Source organism: Abramis brama, assembly GCF_963993115.1.
Source record: "Abramis brama genome assembly, chromosome: 13".
Classification (NCBI taxonomy): Eukaryota; Metazoa; Chordata; class Actinopteri; order Cypriniformes; family Leuciscidae; genus Abramis; species Abramis brama.
In genome coordinates, this window is record NC_139975.1 from 38,449,538 (window position 1) to 38,471,456 (window position 21,919).

Genomic DNA, 21,919 nt, shown 5'->3' on the forward strand with positions numbered 1-21,919 from the left:
ATATGACAGGAAACGTCTCAGAGACGTATTGCAGATGTGCAAACACTCTCAAAAATACTATGCTATCAGGGGAGGCATGGCATCAGTTTTTTGATTTAGTGTTGAACAATTTGCAATGTCCTTCTCAACATTTCCAAAATAGCTCTTGTTTATTGTGCTCTGATGATTCATCTGAGGCTGGGCTTTCATTAAGCGTGTTATTGATTTGTTCTCAGCGTGACGAACTTCGTCATTCGACATCTTTCATCTCCCTGAGGAGAGTGTGATTAAACGGACCTCAACGAAACAGAGGAGCTATGGTGTCGCGCCGTAGAGAAAACTAATGTGGTGCAAAGGACCAGTATCACCCCAAAAAATATCCTCCTCTTACTTTAATACACCAACAATCCTGGATGAGCATATTTTTAACTTTTGGTCTCAGTAATACAATAATAAAATGTTGGACCGATTTGAATTCTAATGAGAATTTACATCTTTAAAAGGCTATAACATGATATAACACATTTTAACATCTAAAACAGCCACATAAACTAAAAAGGACTGATGAAAAGAGGAGAAAACATCCTGCACCAACATTAATTAGAAACCTTTTTAAACTACATGACCTCGCATACTAGAATTTCTAATATTCTAATGTATTTATTATGGTAAATTTTGACTCTATTGTAGAATTTTAAAAAGATAATCTGTTGAGGAAATATATGTTTTCACTATAGATTTATATTACAACTGTGGCACATTGTAGCTATAGTTTATAAATGTGTAGGTTGCTATTTTTCATTAAAAAATGCTATAGGTCAATGAAAAAAATAACAAAATAAGTCAACATTGGCCTTAGCATGGTCATCAGGAGTCATAATGGTCTTACCTGTGATTGTAACCTTATTGTAACAAATGCTCCAGTTAAACTATTTCAAGAACTATGGTACATTTTCATTAGGGCAAATACCCCTAATGAGTCCCCTAAAAAGACACGGAATGACTTTTTAATACCCCTAAAAAGTCAGAATCAAGAGCTTTAAAGTCTGGACCTTCTTGAATTATTAACCAAACAATTAGTTTTCCCCCATTTGTTTTGTTCTAATTATGATTTGGAAAAGCCTTCAGATATTAAGAGATGACATTGCCGAAAATCATTAATTGTGAACTGTTGAGGAGTCGGAAATACTCTTAGGAGCCTATAAGAAAATGTTAGTTTGCTGTAGTTAGTTTGACTTCCCATGGCAACTTGAAGTAGACAGTTCTGTCATACTGATATGGTTCATACATTCTATGTACAAAAATCATATGTAAACAAGTAATTGTTAACTATAGGCAATTAATTTATTGCAGTTATTTTATACCCGTTCTCCCCGAACATCCACTCAGTGTGATAAATAACTGTTTGGGATATGACATGGTCTGACAGTGCCACTAAAATTACTAATGAACAAAATAGACTAGCAGGAATAGATGGACGAGGGCGGCTGTGTAAAATGACTGAGAGTGAAACTTAGTCAGTGACATGAATGTGACAGAAAGATGGGAAGGCTCTAATGATTACTATAAATGTAAGTTCCAGGATTCAAGGGAGCACAACAAATACATCAGTCAAAATTAGTGTGTTGAGGTATGTTAGACCGGAAAAAGGAAGCAAAAAGTGCAAAGGTAAGAGAATTTTGCGTTGAGGAGAGTTTTTAAGTAATGACGTGCTGCATACTCAATGATGTATAGTGCTCAAGACATTTGGTAGTCCGAGAAGTCCATCATGATTACTGAAATGCTGGGATGTGATGTAAACTCCTTCCTTCTCACAATTTGCAAGTGGATTTGTTCACCTAGTCACCTAGAGAGTTTAGCTCCGAACCACAGGCTCTACTCTTCAGCACATTGACCTTTTAAATAAACCTTTTAAATAAAAAATTAATAGAGCATTAAACACTAACAGATCTCCCCCTATATTAATATTGAGCAAAACACATTAAAAAACACTTAATTTGAACATTTGCTCTCCTTTAACAGTCAGAAGCAAAGCATGCTGGGAACTAGAAATCTATTGTAACTCATTCCGTGAATGTGTGTATATATATGTGTGAACATACATTCACATTTATATGGGAACATGTATGTGCAATATATGTACACACGTAAGGATAAAACGTTGTGAATATTACATGCAATGCTATTTTTGTCTTCATTTATAAATATTCATTAATTTATAGCCATACTTCAATGCACCTCAATGCATATATTGCAGTATATTGAAAAATATAAGCACTAGTTTCCCATATATGGAAATGTATTATGTAATATATCGCATTATGTTTTGCAGTATATTGCCATATATTTTTGTTCCGTAAGGGGAGACGGATCTCATTAGAATTACAAATGATTTGCTCTTATCATTCGATCATGGTTGTATCTCTCTATTAGTGTTACTCGATCTCGTGCAAATTCTGCACAGCTAAGATTCTTGATAGCACTGTGTGGAAAAATTTAGTCATATGCTTTTCAAAAAAAACAAGTGGTTTTATTTATTTTAAAGCTTAAGCTTGAGTAAGCAAACTGTACTTTTTATGTAATTTATGTAATAAATAGAACCTTATTGTAAAGTGTTACTGATTAGTTATACACCGATTCAGATGTCTCCTGAGTTCACTGTTGGAAAGATCAGTTGTTTTAACCAGTTCAAAGGAGTCATTAGTTTGCGAATTGGACGTGTTATGCGCGTTGTGTGATTATCCCAGCATGGACATGGACATCCAAGATTTGTGTCAACACAGAAAACATTTCATCACTGGATAGTTTTTTTCGTTTAATTAAAGTGTTGTTTTATGTCAGCTGAATGTCCGGAACGCTTTTCAGAGAAGATAAGGCAACTTATTTAGCACAATTCACACCCAGCCCAGCGGTAATTCAGAAAAAAAAAATCTCTGAATGCTCCACATGAAACTTTGGTCTTCCGACCTTTTACCATTGTGTCGATTTATTTTGATTAATATGTGCGAGGGAGAGAGAGCAAGACAGCGCTTAGTTTGGAGACGGTGAAGTCTTGTTTACACTTTCGCCTGGCTCCGAAGAGAGAGTGCGCGCGCGCGACCGTCTCTCTCTCTCTCTCTCTCTCTCTCTCTCTCTCTCTCTCTCTGCTCATTCTTTCAGTTAAACATGCGCCCTGTCACAAGCGCAGCAGTTCATCTACATTACTCATCTACATTACTCATTACTCATTACTTTGGCGGGACAAAACTGAACTTTGGCGGGCGCTAAAACAAGTTAAATGCAGGAAAATTCATGCGTGAGTTTCCATTAGACTCACACGGTAGCCAGGCGTCTCATCCGCAAGTGCTAAGATTCCGATTGGCCAAGAGAAAAAGTGCTAAGATTCCGATTGGCCCAGAGAAATGTCAATTATAAGAATTATCCAATAATGTTTCGCAATTCTAGCCTGCATGGCATGTGTTACTGAGTAACAGTAACCCCCCCCCCCCCCCATAATGACCCAATTGACCAAGAAAACGGCGATTGTCGCCGAAAAGCGACAAGTTTGCAGGTGTGCTCATCGATCACAAGTTCAGTATGGTGTACCACAAGGCTCAGTACTAGGACCGTTGCTTTTCACTCAGTACATGCTACGCTTAGGAGATATCATTAGGAAGCATGGCATTCGTTTTCACTGTTATGCTGATGATACTCAAAATGAACGAGTGCATAGCTGATATAAAACATTGGATGACTAGTCATTTCCTACTACTTAATTCTGAAAAAAAAAAACAAGAGATTCTAATTATTAGACCAAAAACCTTCACAAGTAATAACCTAGAATACTGTCTAACACTTGATGGCTGCTCTGTCAAGTCCTCGTCGTCGGTTAGGAACCTGGGTGTGCTCTTTGATACCAATCTTTCATTTGAAAGACACATTTCTAGTATCTGTAAAACCGCATTCTTCTATCGTAAAAATATCTAAATTACGACATATGCTTTCAATGAAAAAATGCTGAACAGTTAGTTTATGCGTTCATGACCTCAAGGCTAGATTATTGTAGTGTTATTTTGGGTGGTTGCCCTGTACTCTTAATAAACAAACTAACTACAGCTGGTCCAAAACGCTAAAGAGTTCTTACCAGAACCAGGAAGTATGACCATATTAGCCCCTTTCTGTCAACACTGCACTGGCTCCCTATTAAACATCGTATACACTTTAAATCTTGTTAATTATTTACAAAGCACTAAATGGTTTAGCTCCACAGTACTTGAGCGAGCTCTTAACGCATTATAGTCCTTCATGTCTATTGCGATCTCAAAATTCTGGTCAGTTGATAATACCTAGAATATCAAAATCGACTGCTGGCGGTAGATCCTTCTCCTATTTAGCACCAAAACTTTGGAACAGTCTTCCTACCATTGTCCGGGAAGCAGACACACTCTGTCAGTTCAAAGCTAGACTATTAACACATCTCTTTAACCTGGCATACACATAGCACATTATCAATTTCTATTATTCAAATCAGTTAAGTGATTGGTAGGCTACACAGATTAGGTCAGCCGGAACCAGGAACACTTCCTATAAAACCCAATGTACTCGTTACATCATAAGAATGGCATCTACACTAATAATAGTCTCTCTGTTTATCCAGAAGTTTACTGTCAGCTGGATCCGGGCCGTATCCAGATCAGATGGAAGACCTGCGCCTAGACACGACCACAACGCATTCCCTAAAGTGTCAGCAGAGATTGTGTCAACTAGACTCTCCCCTGTGAAGGCCTCATCGACACGACAGCCATCGGCACTGATCCTCAACAAACTCGTCTCCATACCGGCATGATGACTCCGATTTTCAACCAGATGGAACTGGATAAATATTGGTAAATGGTAAATGGACTGCATTTATATAGCGCTTTCACAGACCTATGGCCACCAAAGCGCTTTACATTGCCTCACATTCACCCATTCACCCACACATTCACACACAGACGGCGGTGTCAGCCATGCAAGGCACCATCCAGCTCGTCAGGAGCAGCTGGGGTTAGGTGTCTTGCTCATGGACACCTCGACACTTGGTCAAGTGGAACCGGGGATTGAACCACCAACCTTTCGGTTTGTAGACAACCTACATGAACCACTGAGCCACTGCCGCCCCCGGTCTATTCTGATTGTTCCGGTCCAGTCTGACTTCTGGCCTATAATGCTGCCTGAATCATAATCATACACTGTTCGTTTGTTGGCCAGAGGAGAACTGAGCGACTGAGCCTGATTTCTCCCAAGATTTTTTTGTCCATTTTGTCACTGATGGAGTTTGGGTTCCTTGCCACTGTTGCCTATGGCTTGCTTAGTTGGGGATATTTAATATTCAACAATATTATTGTAATGCCTGAATTGACACCATTGCATGAGAACTGAACTGAGCTGGACGATGACATCACACATCGCCCTAAGGAAATTGGTATCCAAATGAGCGAGTACAATAAGAGTAAAGAGTTAAATAGAATAATCAAGTGTGTAGATAAATTATCATATAAATGGTCAATAATCAATTTGCATTCTAACGTAAATTCGAGGTCACAATAAAATGGAGCTAGATAAAAGTTTAATTGAAGTTAAACTACTTTACCACACTGAAAAGACCGAACACACAGGAAACCTTCACCTGCTTATCGGAAACCGTTTGGGGCCGATTGGACGGGCCTTACACTACGAAGCCTACGATGAAGTTTCCATGTTGTGGACAGACAAGTTATTGCTAGTTTTTCACTTCCCCACCCTCCTTTTGACAGTCTTCTGGTAGGAGTTCAATCATCTGTACCACTAGGCAACAATGTAGTGCAGTTTGTTTTTATTAACCAGTAGGAATGAGTCATATCAGGGCCTGAAGCTGTTCAATTCATCCGCTGTTGGACATCTGCTATTTTGAAGGTAACTCTCTGTTGTGAGAAATCAGTGTACTTCATCTCAATATACAGTTCTGCAGGTGTTCTCTTAACACATCGCAGATGTAAGTACACATCTTTGAAAGAGAGGAAATAACTCATTTAGAGTCTTCTGTTCTCTGTATCCCCGTTGTTGTTGTGCTGTAAGCCTGGGTTTATCAGTATCTAGGCCTTTAATCACAGTCATTGTGTTTCTTCAGTAGCCAGTCTCTATCGCTCCTCTTTACCCCATTCTTTAGCTCAGCCATTCCACAGAACCGACACTTTTTGGCTTCGTCTTTGTTTCCTAGGAAGAATTTGATGTCTTTTGCTTTCAATCTGTAGCATTCGAAGGATCACTGCCTAATCACAATTTACAAAGATCTAGGAGATAAACCAGGGATAAAAAACAGCATTGCTCTGCCAACAGCATTTATCATCAATTGTATCTCATTCTCTCTCTTATACACATTCTCTTCATCTCTCTCTATTCTGCATCATTCATTCTACGTCATAATGGCTTGAGATATGACAGGGACAGTCTCTGTATAAAAATAGAGATGTATGAATGAATAGGCGGCAGATAGAAAGATGAGGGAGGAGGCAGTAAAAAGGGAATGAAGGTAAATATTAGTCAGTGAGACAAAGATGACAGAGTGATGATAAGGTTCTGCTCATCTCTATTATAGGAAGTGAAAGGATCGTAGGAGTAACGCAAGGCCACTGATTTAGACAACGTAGAGACAAAAACAGGTCAGGTAGCTAATTATAGAGGTAAACAGAGTGGACAGTACTAAACAGGCGGGGGAGCATTTTGATGCGTGGAGGATATGAGTTACAAATTTCTCTTGGTTTAATATAGATATAAAGACATGACATCACTTTTTTGGACTTTCCACAAAATTAACAGCACCTGAATTAAATACAATTAAAGTACACTCACATGACATGAAGACTCCAGCCCATCTTTCTAGAAAACGTTCTACATGGAGCAGGTCATGCCCATATGGATGCTGCCATGTTGATCACCAGCCATGGAACTGAGTTACTGTTACAAATAATACTAACAATATTATGTTTACCATAGATAATGCTTTAAAAATTCCTTGCGTTGAATCCAACAATGTCCATTATAAATGTGTTTAGTGTGAGATGGAAAACATAGAACTAAAGAACGAAAAAGAACAAAATTAAAGATAAACAAACAGCTTCATTTTAAAGTTGAGGCAGTTGTTAAATAAACCATGAATCCAGGGTGAAGCGTGTAAAGCCTGGAACACGCCAAGCCGACGGTCGGCCGACTAAGTTTTCTCAGTGTGTTCTGCACCGTCGGCAGAAATTGGTCCTCGTCGGCTTTTTTTCGGCCGATTCGACATGTTGAATCGGCGTCGGGCCGTCGGTGAGAGAGAGAACTCTGATTGGCTGTTCAGCTTAGTGAAGAGTCAGTGCACGAGAATAATAGCAAAACAGCGAGCAAAGAAGTCAAAATGACACAGATAGAAGGCTGTTCTAATGTTACGTCATCTTACCTGAGTGTCCCTTGGCGAATATTTCAATATTAACATGAGAGGAGTGGAATAAAGAAAGTGTTTAGCAGTGGTATTCAGAACGGTAAGCACGCACTGCTTTGTTTAGGTTTGTGTATCTGCAGTCTGCAGTGTCGGTTTCCCTTTTTGAATGATGAATATAGACGAATATAGCTGCAGAAATAGGCAGTTTTCTCATTTACACGCAGGCGCAGGACATGCATGCTAGCTGACCGTTGACTGTAGTTCTCTCGGTGTGTTCAAGTGCAGCTTTTTACCCCAACGCGAGGTGACAACACAGTCAGCTTTCAAGTCAAGTCACCTTTATTGATATAGCGCTTTTTACAATACAGATTGTATCAAAGCAGCTTCACATTGATAACATGAAAATAATACAACAAAGTTTGTTTCTAGAAGAAAATTGTGTCGTCGTCCACTCTAAGTAAGGCAGATCAATAATATTGTTGAATATTAAGTGTCCCCAACTAAGCAAGCCAGAAGCCAAGGCAACAATGGCAAGGAACCCAAACTCCATCAGTGACAGAATGGAGAAAAAAACCTTGGGAGAAATCAGGCTCAGTCGCTCAGTTCTCCTCTGGCCAAAGAGCGAACAGTGTATGATTATGATCCAGGCAGCATTACAGGCCAGAAGTCAGATTGGTCGTGTCGATGAGGCCTTCACAGGGCTGATGAGGCTGGCACTTCAGGGATTTCAGCTTTCATCAGCGCTAGTTCGTCGGCGTCGGCTTGGTGTGTTCCAGGCTTAAGTATAGAGTCCAAAACCACTGCTACCATTGGGTTGAATAAAAGCCAGCCTCATGTAAGATAAAAACTTACTGGCTTTTTCCTGGCTGTTTATTCAACACTCTTACTTTAGCAATAAAAACAAATAAATGAAACACAAATCTGATGTTTATCTAAAGTAATATTTACTTATTAGTATGGTTGATTGGATCACTGAAGGTCAACAACAAAGACATTGGTCAATAAAGTGAGATTAAATGCATAAAGTATATTTGTGTAATTTAACATATTCATTCATTGCAGATTTGCGTGATATTCTGAGTTTGCATTTCACCGTTTTTATTCATTTTGAGTAATGCTGAATCTGTGACATGAGTAAACGCTCACATTTAGTCTAGAACTTCAGTAAACATCATATTTACACACAGCACACACGTTTCTATTTCAGTGTTAAAATAGTCCTATCCCAAATTAACTAACACAGCTATAAATAAGCCATTCATAGGTTAATTTTCTTGAAAATTCTAAACTAACACTAACACTTCTGGCGACTGTATTTAGGCTTCAAAATTCATAAAAGTTGTGTTCATTTGTGAAGATTATTTTGATTATTAACTTTTGTTGGTCACAGAGCTTATTTTATGCAATAATCCAAAATCCAATGGAAAAATCCTATTGTCTTTTTGTCGACTGAACCAGGGTAATGTTCTGGGTAATGTCCTCCTGCCTACAAAACTAATGTGCATCATCCCTGCAGCGCTCTATTGCAGAAAACCTTTTTTGAAATTAGTACATAAATTACACACTTCAGTTTGCGAGACCTAAAATGGTGACACAAGTACATGCCATACATTGGGAGATTTATATGAAAGGTTTTCTGGTTGTCAACCTCTGTAAGAAGGATCACATGTACAAATCTGAAAAACATGTTCATGGAAGTAGGACAAAACACTCTGAGTTGCTCAGTAGAGGTTGGCAGCTGTCAAAGGGCACACATATGAACTGACATGGACACACAAACATGTACACACTCTCCCCAAACCCGTCTGTTGCTCTTTAAAGTGTGTGTCACTGCCCCAAGTGTTGAGGGGGAGTGTGGTCATCTGTCTGATTTTGCCTCATGTGTGTGTGTGTGTGTGTGTGTGTGTGTGTGTGTGTGTGTGTGTGTCTTCCCCCACGGCCCCCTGTAGCGCTGAGAATGTTCAGTGATGACTGAACTGGTGGGCTAAGAGAATTGTGTATGTATGTAGCCTCAGGCTCGGCAGTGTTGTCTCTGCAAAGCACACTAACAACAAAGGGCACTTATGACGAGGAGTGGCCTACTACTGTGTGTACGGTATGTTTCTGCAGGCTGTGTGTCCCTCCCTCCATGGCCCTTTGCCCTAACCTTTGATTTGCAGCGATGAGTAGGCTTGTGGGTATGGATGAAAGTGTGTGCTCTTGTGTGTGTATATGATATTCAGTGTTTGTCATGTGATATTTCATAAGGTCCACAGAGAAAATCAGTGGGAGGAACACAAGATCTGTGCATATCAAGTGTGCATATCTGTACATGCACATGGCATTTGGGTAAAGTGGATAGTGTGTGTGTACAGGTTTAACATTAGGAGACAAAAATGATAGAAGTCGATGGAAAGTGCCCACAAAGACATGTGCTTGTGTCTGAATGTGTCATGACACGGGTACACAGGTGTGTGTGTACAGATGGGCGGCGTCATGCTGAAGTTGGAGCGCACTGACCTCAGTCACGGTCAGGGAACAGAACACTGACTCAGCGCAGCCCACACACGTGACACTCGCACACAAACGCATACTTGAATCTCTCACACTTCTTTTACACAATCATTTGCACATGCAGCAGATTTTAGTTTTTGCAGTGTACAATTAAAAATGCATCTCTGGGAAAGTAAAAACTCTGCATTCCTCTAGAAAAGGAATTTCAGATTATTCAGCAGGATTGTCACGTAATGATAAAGAATATGATGAGGTAAGCGTAGTGGAACCAATTGCAACATAAACTTTAATAAACAAAAGCGAGTAAAATCCACATACAAGGAAATAAACGAAACAGTGTACAAGGCACAAACTACACTAGACAAGAACTGAAAGAGCTATGGGCAATATATAAACAAGATAATAAACTGAACACAAAACAAGTGTGAGATAATCAATGAACCAATAAATCACCATGACAACCAATGAAACATCTCAGGTTATGCATGTAACCATGGTTCCCTGAGAGACGAATGAGACGCCACGTCAGCTGATGCAATGGGGATGTGTCCCGCAGGACCCGGTGTCTGAGGCACGAGTACCAACTAGCCAATCATGGTGGCCGCAGTGATGACGTCTCAGGGTGCTCCCCAGCGTATATAAAGGGCACCTGAGAACACCTCGTCAGCTTCAAATGTCTGAAGGAAGACGCACAGGCACGCCCGAAGCATGGCAACACGCCGCGGCGTCTCGTTCCTCTCTCAGGGAACCATAGGGTGTATCCACACCAGGAAAGTCCGATAGTTCACTTGCTTTGGTCCGGACCAAATACAATGTTGATTTCTTTTGTTTGGTACGGTTCGCTTTTTGCAAGTGAACCAAAATGTGTAAACAAAACCACACGTGTGCTAAGGACATCCATTCAATGGACAGGAATTATGAAGCAGGGAAAAGCAGGAAGTGCAAAAACAGGCTCAGCATGGAGATATTTCGTAATGCAATATTTGTTCTTTTACTGATTTGGTGTTATTCTCAACAAACACAATATGAAGAAACTAATGAGCATCATATGATACAATGTCGTCTATACGATGTTGTAATTAGGATTTTGCCAAGACGAAGATGTGCTGCAAGACGGTTCTGGCGGAGAGAGCACGCTCTTAACTGATAAAGTTCAAACATTATTAAAATCAAGTGAACAGTCAGTCATAAAATAAGAACAAATACACAAATTACAAGCAGAGATAAATACTAAATAACAAAGTTACAAAGTCTAACAGTAGTATTCAGGTAGGCTACAGAAATTATTAAGCCTAAATGTAAAATAACACTATTTGTTCACTGAAGAAATTAAATATAGTTTAATCTTTCTTAAAGTTGTATTTTGTTATTTTATTAATATTAATAATGACAGACAACAGCAGGAATATTGGGTGTCTGCTGTCACTTTAAGACCGAATGCATGGACCGAAAATTACAAACATCAACTATGACATAACCGAGTAAAAAATACTTGCCGAGACGGTTAGACGAGTTTTTAACATAATTTTGTGTGCATGTGTGTCCATTCAAGGGCAAGGAAACGCGAAAGAGGAATCAATTCGGTGTTCGAGCGCTGTCTGAAACGCACCTCTCTCTTTCTCTTTCTCTCTCTCTCTCTCTCTCTCTGCGTGTATAATCTGCCTCTTTTGCATTTAAAATTGTTTGAACACGTCCAAATGATAAACTTTCACTCTATGATGGTTAAATTTAGTAGTTAATCCGCGAATCACATGCGTGCCGAACCGTGTGGCAGCTGGTCCGGACGGATCACAGATTAATGTAGCCTATAGGCATTTACTTTCTTCGTCGTCTTAGGTCATTTGGAGTAAGAAAACAGATTCTTCTGTTGATCTTTAGGTCTGTGATAATGAGCATACTGCAATATTGCAACTCTATTAGGTATAAGAGTTTGTCTGTTATGTTAAAACAAAGTTGTTTAAAGCAGAACTTGGTAAGTTTTTTAACTTAATAAAACTGTCTAGAAATCATTTGGATAGTTAAACAACCTGTTCTGGTGATATTGGTGACTTTCCCCGCTCCCCCCAGCGTTCCCAGGCGGAAAACCAACCTTGCAACTTGGGGACTACCGTCCCGGCAAGATAGAAATTGGAAGTCTCGTGAAAAGCGAGAACGAGCACGAGCCCGAAACACGAATTGCTTTACTTCATGTCAATGTTCTATGATAATGTGTATGATGTATTACCCACCGTGGTAGACATAGCTCCACACGATACAGTTGGCTTGCCGATCATAACAAACGCACATGAGCAGCGGTAGAGAGGGAGAGGAGGCCGCCGCAAGTGAGTTTTTTACGACCGTGTTGTGAAATATACGCCCCACAGCTGTAGGGGGAGCTCGTGGGGAAAACATGCGACAACAAAAGGGAAAATCAGCGAAGAAGTAACTAGAGTTCGCTAGAGTTGCCGAGTTCTGCTTTAATCAATTAAAAATTTGCTCAAAGATTGTAGGTCAGCCTCTTGAGAAGCTTTATGATTCAGCCTATCATAACAATTTGCTAAGGCTGGCTAATAATATATCTTCTCACCCTATGCATATCCTGCATAATGAGTTTGAACTACTACCATCAAAGCGGAGGTATAGAGTCCCCAGATTTAACAAAGTGAGGCTGAAACACTCTTTTGTGCACCAGGCTATCTTAGCGTTGAACAAAAACACTTAATCAGAAATCAAGAGTATTGTGAAGGTGTTGTAGATGCATAAGTGTTGTACTGAATGCATGATGTGTGAGGTTTAAGTGTATGTCGATGTAGAATGTATGTTGGATTTTGTAAACATAGACACTGTTATACAAGAACAATTTCAGACTTGTCTGACAATAAAGTATAAAAGTAAAGTAAAGTTCATCACCCCAAATTACATAGTAAAAACCTGACCCTGTCAAAAAAGGCGGAGTGCTTTTTGCAATTGGGTCGGTTCATGTTCACACCGTAAACGAACCGCACCAGAGTTCGTTTGGACTCTCAGTTCGGTTGTTTGGTCCGCACCCGATTGCTGTATTCACACCTGCCCAAAAGATCCGCACCAAGGGGGGAAACAAACTTGAGTTCGATTCAATCGAACCAAACAAGGAATACACCCATAGTTAAAGCAGCACGAGGTAACTTTTCAACCTTTATAATATATTTCCAAGACTGTTTTGATGGTACATCGACTTACAATAGGTTGAATGACACGTCTGCCATAGCCTGACGGGGTCTGTATCGTTTTTAATCATACTTTTAAACTTCGGGGTTCGGGTAGTAACCCGAGCACAAAAAGAACTACAAAATTCGACTGCTTTACGGCATAGGCTACCTCACTTCCCCAAACACGTCCTCACATGCTGTTGGACTTGTAAGTATATTGCTTATATTGTATATCACTCGGACAAGCTTTCACTCGTTGGTGTGAGCTAAAAAGCACCTGACGTTATTGTTGATGGATTAGTAACTTAGACATCTTCGGAGGCTAGCTGTGCTTGTTCGATGTCCGACGATTTGTAACGCGTTGTGTTTATTCCCCAATCGAACTCGTGTAACTGTCTGTCACACGTTCTACCGTCCACAGCATTACTTGATAGACAAAAATAGGACAAGAATGATCATCAAACAGAAACAACCCGCTTACGGGTGTTCAAGGCGCACATACAATACAGACTGCCGACAGTTAAACAGGGCGCGCGCAGCTCTTAAAGGGGACACACCTTATTTCCACTCGTTACAGCTTCCATCCGACTGAACAGGGACCGTTATACGGGGGGAGGGGATCAGGCCGTGAGTGCAGAGACAGCTCTGCGTGAGTGGTATTTACGACAGTAACGTTAAATACAAGTAGTCCACAGCGACTCTAGGGGTCGTTGTTTGACCAAAACGGAATTCCTACCTAGTGGGGCTTTAAAGTTGTAACCTGAGACTTTCCCTTTCGAGGGAACTCAACGCTGTGACAGCTGATGCAATAGGGATGTCAGTACCAACTACACCATGCTGACCAGTGCCGGCCTGAAGACTAAAAATAATCTAGAACCGTAGGCACTGAAGCTCAAAAAGTCAGCCAGTGAGTAAAAAGAAACCCTGCACATCGTGGCAATGGGAAGGAGCGTAACCTCACTTAATACCCAGATACCTGGGGAAGGTGACAGAGACGAGAATACAATTACCATAGCCGATCATCTTAAGCATCTGTCCACTCTACTTCCGCATATATTATCAGGGAGCCAAAGACGCAGCAGCAGCTTGACCTGATGCCAGCCATCCCCTTTTATTATCATTATTATTATTCTTCTCTGATAACAATTCTCTACACCCCAGCTCCCTCCTCGGAGGGGGAGGGAGGAGATTATTCCCCTTTAAACAAGCCATTGTTTTACCTTCCTCTATGGAAATAGGAAATACTCCTATGAAAATAGGGGGAATAAAAAGGGATGCCAGAAAGCAATGAGAAGAAGAAAGGAACGGAGAACGGGGCAAAGCCTGAATAGCAGCCCCACTCAGACATACTCCTCTTTTTCTGACATATTAAAAACCTTTTGATCCGAGTGCGTCTTACGCGTATGACGGCGCCTCCGCCCACCCCTCCACAGGCAGGCTTGTAATACTGACATAGTATGCAAAGCTCCGCCAGTCTGACCAGCCGCTGAATACGCTTTGCCCACCAACCTCTATGTCATCTGACATGGCTTAGATCGATGAGGATGTCTCCGGGGGAAAGATAACTTGCTCCTCAAGCAGCTGCGTCTGAGATCCCCGCGGCTGTAAACTGTGCGCTGCCTAGCACAGAGATCGAGCCGCGAGCCTCAGCGGCTTTATTCTTTTCACTCATGAAGAGTGTCAGCCGAGAGCGGAGCGTTATTCAGCCAAGAGTGGCGCTCTAATGATGATTGACAGACTTTAGCATACACAACAAACGCATAGAATAATGTATTTCGTGCGTCCGAAGGTTGTTGAAGCATAGGAGGAAGCAGGATCCACGTGCATTAGGTATTTATTAAATAAACTCAAAACTTCACAAATTACAGACTTAGACTAAGGAACATGATTAGGGAACAGAACAACAAACAAAGTTAAGAACTCACAAAGACTGAACTAGACACAGGGCTTATAAATACACAGGCGAACAAGCTTAACAAGATAACAAGGGGGCGTGGCTAATCAGAAACACCTGGGGAGACTAATAAACAAGAAACACTACAAAGGACTACAAAACATGGCACAGGACAGGAAATAACAGAAGTCCACACAAGACAAGGGAGGAATAAAAGTCATACATAAAACAAACAAAACAGAACTACTGTTTATAAAAGCTATTCACATGAGCACATTTAAGCTAAGCGGTTTATTCTCTCATTAATCTGATACGTTACTCCACATAGGAAGAAGAGACATGCCAACTAGTAACTGACCTGATGCAGACACATATCTGAAGCGGACTGATAGCGTCTTGGTCTGGAGTGAGGTTTAGCCTACATGAGGTAACGCAGCAGCTCGAGTTCTTACCAGAACCAGGAAGTATGACCATATTAGCCCGGTTCTGTCAACACTGCACTGACTCCCTATTAAACATTGTATAAACTTTAAAATATTGCTGATTACTTACAAAGCACTAAATGGTTTAGCTCCACAGTACTTGAGCGAGCTCTTAACACATTATAGTCCTTCACGTCTATTGCAGTCTCAAAATTCTGGTTGATAATACGTAAATAATATGTTTTTCTGTTATTATCGTAAAATATTTGTATTCAGTTCAGGTTAACCCTATAATCTGATAACCCTGTCACACGCAATCTACTACAGTAGTTCTACAGTCTACTATAATTCAGACTGTTTTATCAAGTAAAAGTCTTTTACTATAATTGTACTACGTCCTCCTTCAGTTCGTGTCTTTCTGCTGTGAAATCTGCACTGATTTTTATCAAGTAAACGTAAGAGTAACTTTGATATTGTTAGAAATATTTCAAGATTTTACTGGACTGAAGCTGACTCGGTTTACCTGATTATCCAAACATCATTTATTAAAAAAATCATGAGTATCAAATATGATCATCTTTTGAGGATCATCTTTTGCTTTTGAGGAAGGTTTATTTCTTCATCTCTCAATAATCATTGTATTGCATTGCATTATTTGTTTTAAAACTACAGAGCTTCGATCATAAAAATAAGCATTTAAATATAATCTTACCTCTTACATATTATTGGCAAATATTGATATTTACAGTATATAATTGTATGTAAGTATCAGTTATACTGTTATAAAGATCTTACTGATTTCATCTTACATTTTGGCCATATGAATATCAGCATCTGCAGCAAATTGATATTTTTACTCATAATGGCATTTTATTGTTGATGAGCATAAAATTGTTAAATTGGGTCCAAAATGATTTGTTTGCATCTGACTGATCTGACTCACACCACCGTCAGTCACTAATGTGCCTCTTTAGGCCAGAGAGTGAGCTTTACCTGCTCATCTTTACTAGCTGGCCACAGTTACACTATACATTATGAACTCTGCCATCTAGTGTATGAATATTAGAAGGACAGTGTCATAATGAACACATTCTTTTTACACATTTTATTTTGTATTCCCCTTCAACTGTGTAAGGAAAAGCTGAGACTATTTGAGTGCACATGATGTGAAAAATCATCTAAACTTATGTTGGAATCAATAAGAAAATCTCATTCATATCTTATTCCTATCGTAATTTTATGTGTCATACCTGTATTAATTAATATTATAATCTTTAATTATAATCTATAATACAGTATAATACAATCTATAATTGTGTAGGCCTTTACACAAAAGTATACCGCACGTTTTCCTCCGTTAACCTTATCTGTAGCCTACACACTGATTCGACAAATGAGGCTGTAGAAGTATTCTAGCCTGTTGTTTACTAATACGACTCTAGAGAATACAGTCATTTATGTAAAACACCCGTTAAAGTTATTTAGTCATCCCCCTCAACACACTCACTCAGACACACGCTCCGGTTTCCTCCCCCCACCCCCGAGCCCGCCCGCGCGCGCGCGCGTTACGCACTACAGTTTCCGTGTTTCTCCCGCGTCCGTGGGCAGCCCGTGCTGGACTATAAACGCGTCCGGTGAGCGTCTCTCCTCAGTCGCAGTCGAGCACGAGCAGCACGAGCACCAGAGCACCAGAGCTGACCGGCAGAGCAGATAGCAGCACGCGCACACTAACTCGCTCTCGGTTTGGATTTTGGGATGGAAACTCGTGCGACTACGCGAAGCGCTCGCGCCTCCAACACTCTTACCTTCAAGAGTAAGTACCAACATTTGTACTGTAATTATAAGTCTATGTTTAATGATTATGCATCATTTTATTGGATGCATAATGACAGCAATTTATTGTATAGCCTACATGTTGCAGTTTTTGGCTACATTTTGAAGCTTACAAGCTGAAAACACTCATTATTATCATTGCTTATTTTTGATAGATGAACATTTAAAGACATTCAAATGCATCTAACTTTACAGACTATTGTGTATTTTACGTTACAAATAAATTGGTAACACTTTACAATAAGGTTTATTGGTTAACATGAACTAAGAATGAACAAGATTTATACAGCATTTATTAATCTTAGTATATATTAATTTCAAAATGAACTAATACATTATTAAAATCAAAGGTTTGTTAACATTAGTTAATGCACTGTGAACTAACATGAACAAACAATGAACAGCTGTATTTTTAGCAACTAACATTAACAAAAGATTAATAAATACTGTAACAAATGTATTGCTCATTGTTAATGTTAATACATTATCTAATGTTAACTAATGAACCTTATTGTAAAGTGTTACCAATACATTTAATATAAATAAATCAAATTAAATTAAAATCAATTTGTATTGTTCTGTATATTTTATATTTTGTAATTATATTTTATAAAATATATGACAGAATTCATACATATACATGTATATATACATTGTAGTGTAAAAACACATTTTTATGAACACTTTTGCTGTAATCAGGATACATTTAGAATAATAATAATAATTTGTTTACAATGGGAAAATTATAAAGCACTGTTGAAAAGCAGGTATACGCAATTATGCACAAATGGTACACAGTTACATTTTCCACATTAGTGCTGTGTAGTGAATTAGTACACCTCGTTCTAGAAGAGATGTGGAGTGACCAGGTCATGGGTCAACTAATAGGAAAATCTTGTGCTGGTCACATGAATGCACGCAGTATAATTAATTCACGCTGTGCGTGTCTTTAAGCGTCATGTTATTGTGTAGAGTTACCGGACACCGTGAGCTCCCCTCTTAAATATTCATGAGCGGCAGTAATTGAATTGGGTTCGGTTTCACAAACCTGAAGTGAATCCAAGCTTTTTGTTTCATGCAAACTGTCCTGTCATGTCCCGGATGGACAGTTTGAGTCTCCGACTGGCAGAACTGCTTTTGTCAAGAAGGACGTATGTGGATATCAAATTTTGGCTAGTTAACCGAGCAATGATACCTCAAATAGCATCTGTCACGTCATGTTTAATCCAGCATGACAAATGACAAAGTGTTTCTTCATGTCTGCATCACTCCAGAACTTTCAGTAACCGTAGAACAGCTTCTTCTCACAAGCGAACATGAACCTCATGTTAAGTCTATGCTCTTCTCTCTCCACAGGTGGTTTGTCTCTGTGGTTGGTGGTATGGCTGTTGGCATGTCGCTGTGCACCGGGTCAGGCGTGTCCCAGGCTGTGTGTGTGCTACCATACGCCCATGACTGTGAGCTGTCAGTCTCAGAACTACACCGCCGTTCCCACCGGTGTGCCCTACGACTCCCAGCGCGTCTTCTTGCAGAACAACCGTATCGCCGAGCTCAGAGCCGACTCCTTTGGTTTCGAAACACAGGTGAGGACATATTTATGTTTATAAAATGGTTAGTTCCAGTCCTTGGTTCTGATTGGTCAATAGCTGTGATTTATTCTCTATAAAACACGGCTATGACCGCTTCACCCAACGGTTCTATGTATCACTACACAATAGCCCTAGCAACCACTCTTAGCAACGCAAACATATGTTTGATCTCATTGATATTGTTCACTGAAGCTTATAGAGTAGAGTATTGTGAGAGGTCGAGTAAGTAAATGTACCTGCATTTACAGTAGATTTAGCATTTTCCTTCAGGTCCGTCCTATATTCATAATAAAAAATCGTTTGAATGTCCGCTGCAATATCTTGTACTTCTAACAGCTAGGCTAAGGGCTTTTCCGTGACACGCTAGTCATTTATCAGTCGAGTCTTGCTTCTCTGTGTTCACAAGTTTGAGTCCTTTCAATATAAAAGTCTTCTCTACTGACTGACTCACTCATAAAGACAGTGTTTGCCGCCATCTAATGGAGAAATAATGTAACTTCTGTTGTTGTTCACGGTCAGGGACTATTTTTTCCAGTGGAAGGAAGGCTTTTAGTGATTTTACTTCATGCAAGTTGCAATGATACATATTTTTTGGCTTTAATATTTGTATTGTGTGGTAACCGTTTTATAAAAGCAACAAGGTACTCGAGGCTGTGCTGTATGGTGAATAAGTCACGGCTGACTCCGCTTCGCATCGAGCCTAACAACGCCCTTCAGTCGTGACTTATTCACCTTACAGCACAGCCTCGAGGACCTTATTGCTTACGTAAACTTCACTGAGTTTTTTGTGTGAAGATATGAGCAGAGATTAATCTTTACCTTCTGAATCCGCAGGTCTTATGGCTGTACTCCAATAACATCACATGGATCGAAGCAGGTGCCTTCAGCAATCTGCGTGTCCTAGAGGAACTGGATTTGAGTGATAACCCTTCCCTGCGCAGGCTTGACGGGGGGGCGTTCAGGGGACTGGAGCGCTTGCAGAGCCTCCACATGCACCGCTGCCACCTGACCGAGCTGCCCGCCGACCTCTTCCTCAAGCTCTACAGCCTGCAGTTCCTCTACCTGCAGGAGAACCAGCTGACACACCTCCCCGACGGACTCTTCTCCGACCTGGTCAACCTCACACACCTGTTCCTGCATGGCAATCGCATCCGCGTCCTCTCTGAGAACGCCTTCCGCGGCCTGGTGAATCTGGACCGGCTGCTGCTGCACGACAACCGCATCCGACAGGTCCATCGAAGAGCCTTCCGGGACCTGGGCCGATTGACCATCCTCTATCTCTTCAACAACACTCTGCAGGAGCTGCCGGGTCAGGTGCTGAAGGATACGTCCTCGGTGCAGTTCCTCAGGCTCAATGCCAACCCCTGGACCTGCGGATGTGAAGCCAGGTCGCTCTGGGAGTGGTTCCGCAAATCTCGGATCTCCAGCTCAGACGTAACCTGCTCTTCACCAGCCCCTCGGAAAGGCCAGGACCTGAGATTCCTGCGGGAGATGGACTTCGCGCTCTGCCCATTGCCTGACCCAGGATCCATGGCTGGCACTACAACCACCACCTTCAGCACCAAGACTCGCTGGTGGTTCTCAAAGAACAAGCCGGCCTCATCATCCAAGAGCCACTTTCACAAGAGCAGCGAGACCCTGAAGGCCTTTCCAGTCAAGCATCCCTCATCTTCATCACCCTCCTTTTCCTCCAAGTATGATCTCACAGTGGAGGAGGCTGCTTTACCCAAGCTGGAGCCCGAAGAGTACTGGGCAAACTACGGCAATGAGGACGCAGCCTCAGTCCCCTGTTTCGAGCTCGAATGCCCACCCGGTTACGACTCTCCCGTTCTCCCGTCTTCCTCTTCGGCTTCACTTCTGTCCTTCCTCTCGCTCACAGCACTGACTCTCTCTTTCCATCTGCTCTTTGGCTGAGCTTTCCTTCTCCTCCTCTTCCTCTTTTGTTATGCTCCACTACCTTTCTCCTGCGATCGGCTTATGCTGATTAATGCATAGAAGCAGCCATGCAGAAAAGGGTGACAAGACTGAATATAACAACACATGAAACACAACATACAGTAGAACAGAGACAGGGCTACTGCATGCAGGCGGCATTACTCAAGTCATGTTCTTCTCTAGAATAAGAGAACATAGGACAAGGAGATGAGTAAAGAGGAATATAGGGAGTCATGTGGAAAATGAAACTAGAGGTAAAGGTCAATGAGGGAAGTCTCTAGACAGAGAGGAAAACTCTCATACCAGCAAATGAGACTACGTAAATTATCAATGAACATCATATCATTGTGTAAATAGGAACATGCACATACTCAAAGACTTACTTTTCCAACAGGAGCCTGAACATGCTAGTCAGTAGATCCCTTAGTGTTTTGAGTGATTGTTGGGTACCACACCAGATACATCATCACATTCAGTGGCTCCAAAAGACTGTTCAAACTACTTAAGCTACACTTAAAATGACTACATTTCAAGATCTTTTTTTTTCTTTTTTTTTCACAATTATAAAACAATTGACAGAGACCGTCACTAATGTTTTTCACATGTTGAAACTGTGTCAAGTACTTTAGGTTGTGTTAGTTAATCTGAGTTGTGCCAGTACTTTGGATATCAGGTGAAATTAGAACAGGAAGTCAATGTTTAATTCAACCTGAAGAACTTGGGAACCACTTGAGGTGAGAGATCCGTGTTTTCTCTGTGTAAGATATCTCTTTCTGTGAGCACGTGTTCAGCTGTTTACAGAACAAAATGTCAAACACAATCATGCTTTGTCTTAAAAAACTTGTAAATAAAAATCAATGAATAAATATTCATTATCTTTGCCATATTACTGAGTGATCTCTTGCTGCAGTATTTGATGTGTGTGTGTGTGTGTGTGTGTGTGTGTGTGTGTGTGTGTGTTTAAGCAAGATGGTGATGGAGAAGTGATACATCTGATTTTTAAATCTTCCCCCATTGTTAAAATGGAAAAATTGACAAAACACAAACACAAAAAAAATGTAAATCCCAAGTATTCAGTTAGCTGCCAGTATGCATGTAAGAATTGTTTTAGTTAAATAATAAACACAAACTAACATTGATATATAACTTGAAACAAACATTTTTCTATTATCTAGAATTTCTCACCAGAT

The 21,919-nt window shown here is 40.5% G+C and overlaps 1 protein-coding gene across 1 annotated transcript; it reads left to right on the forward strand.

Annotated features, from left to right (window-relative positions):
- Nucleotides 1-16,930: 16,930 nt before the first annotated feature.
- On the forward strand, nt 16,931-21,612 carry rtn4rl2b (reticulon 4 receptor-like 2b). Its single transcript, XM_084133587.1, has 3 exons — nt 16,931-17,185; nt 18,562-18,788; nt 19,629-21,612. Exons 1-3 carry the CDS (start codon nt 17,128-17,130, stop codon nt 20,706-20,708), a joined length of 1,365 nt encoding a protein of 454 aa, XP_083989713.1. The 5' UTR covers nt 16,931-17,127; the 3' UTR covers nt 20,709-21,612.
- Nucleotides 21,613-21,919: the final 307 nt, after the last annotated feature.

Bases quoted from the DNA above. Each gene is read 5' to 3' on its own strand.
- rtn4rl2b (XM_084133587.1), top strand. From the start codon at position 17,128: ATGGAAACTCGTGCGACTACGCGAAGCGCTCGCGCCTCCAACACTCTT. The intron at 17,186-18,561 runs GTAAGTACCAAC...CTCTCTCCACAG, and splicing joins CAACACTCTTACCTTCAAGA to GTGGTTTGTCTCTGTGGTTG. The intron at 18,789-19,628 runs GTGAGGACATAT...CTGAATCCGCAG, and splicing joins CCTTTGGTTTCGAAACACAG to GTCTTATGGCTGTACTCCAA.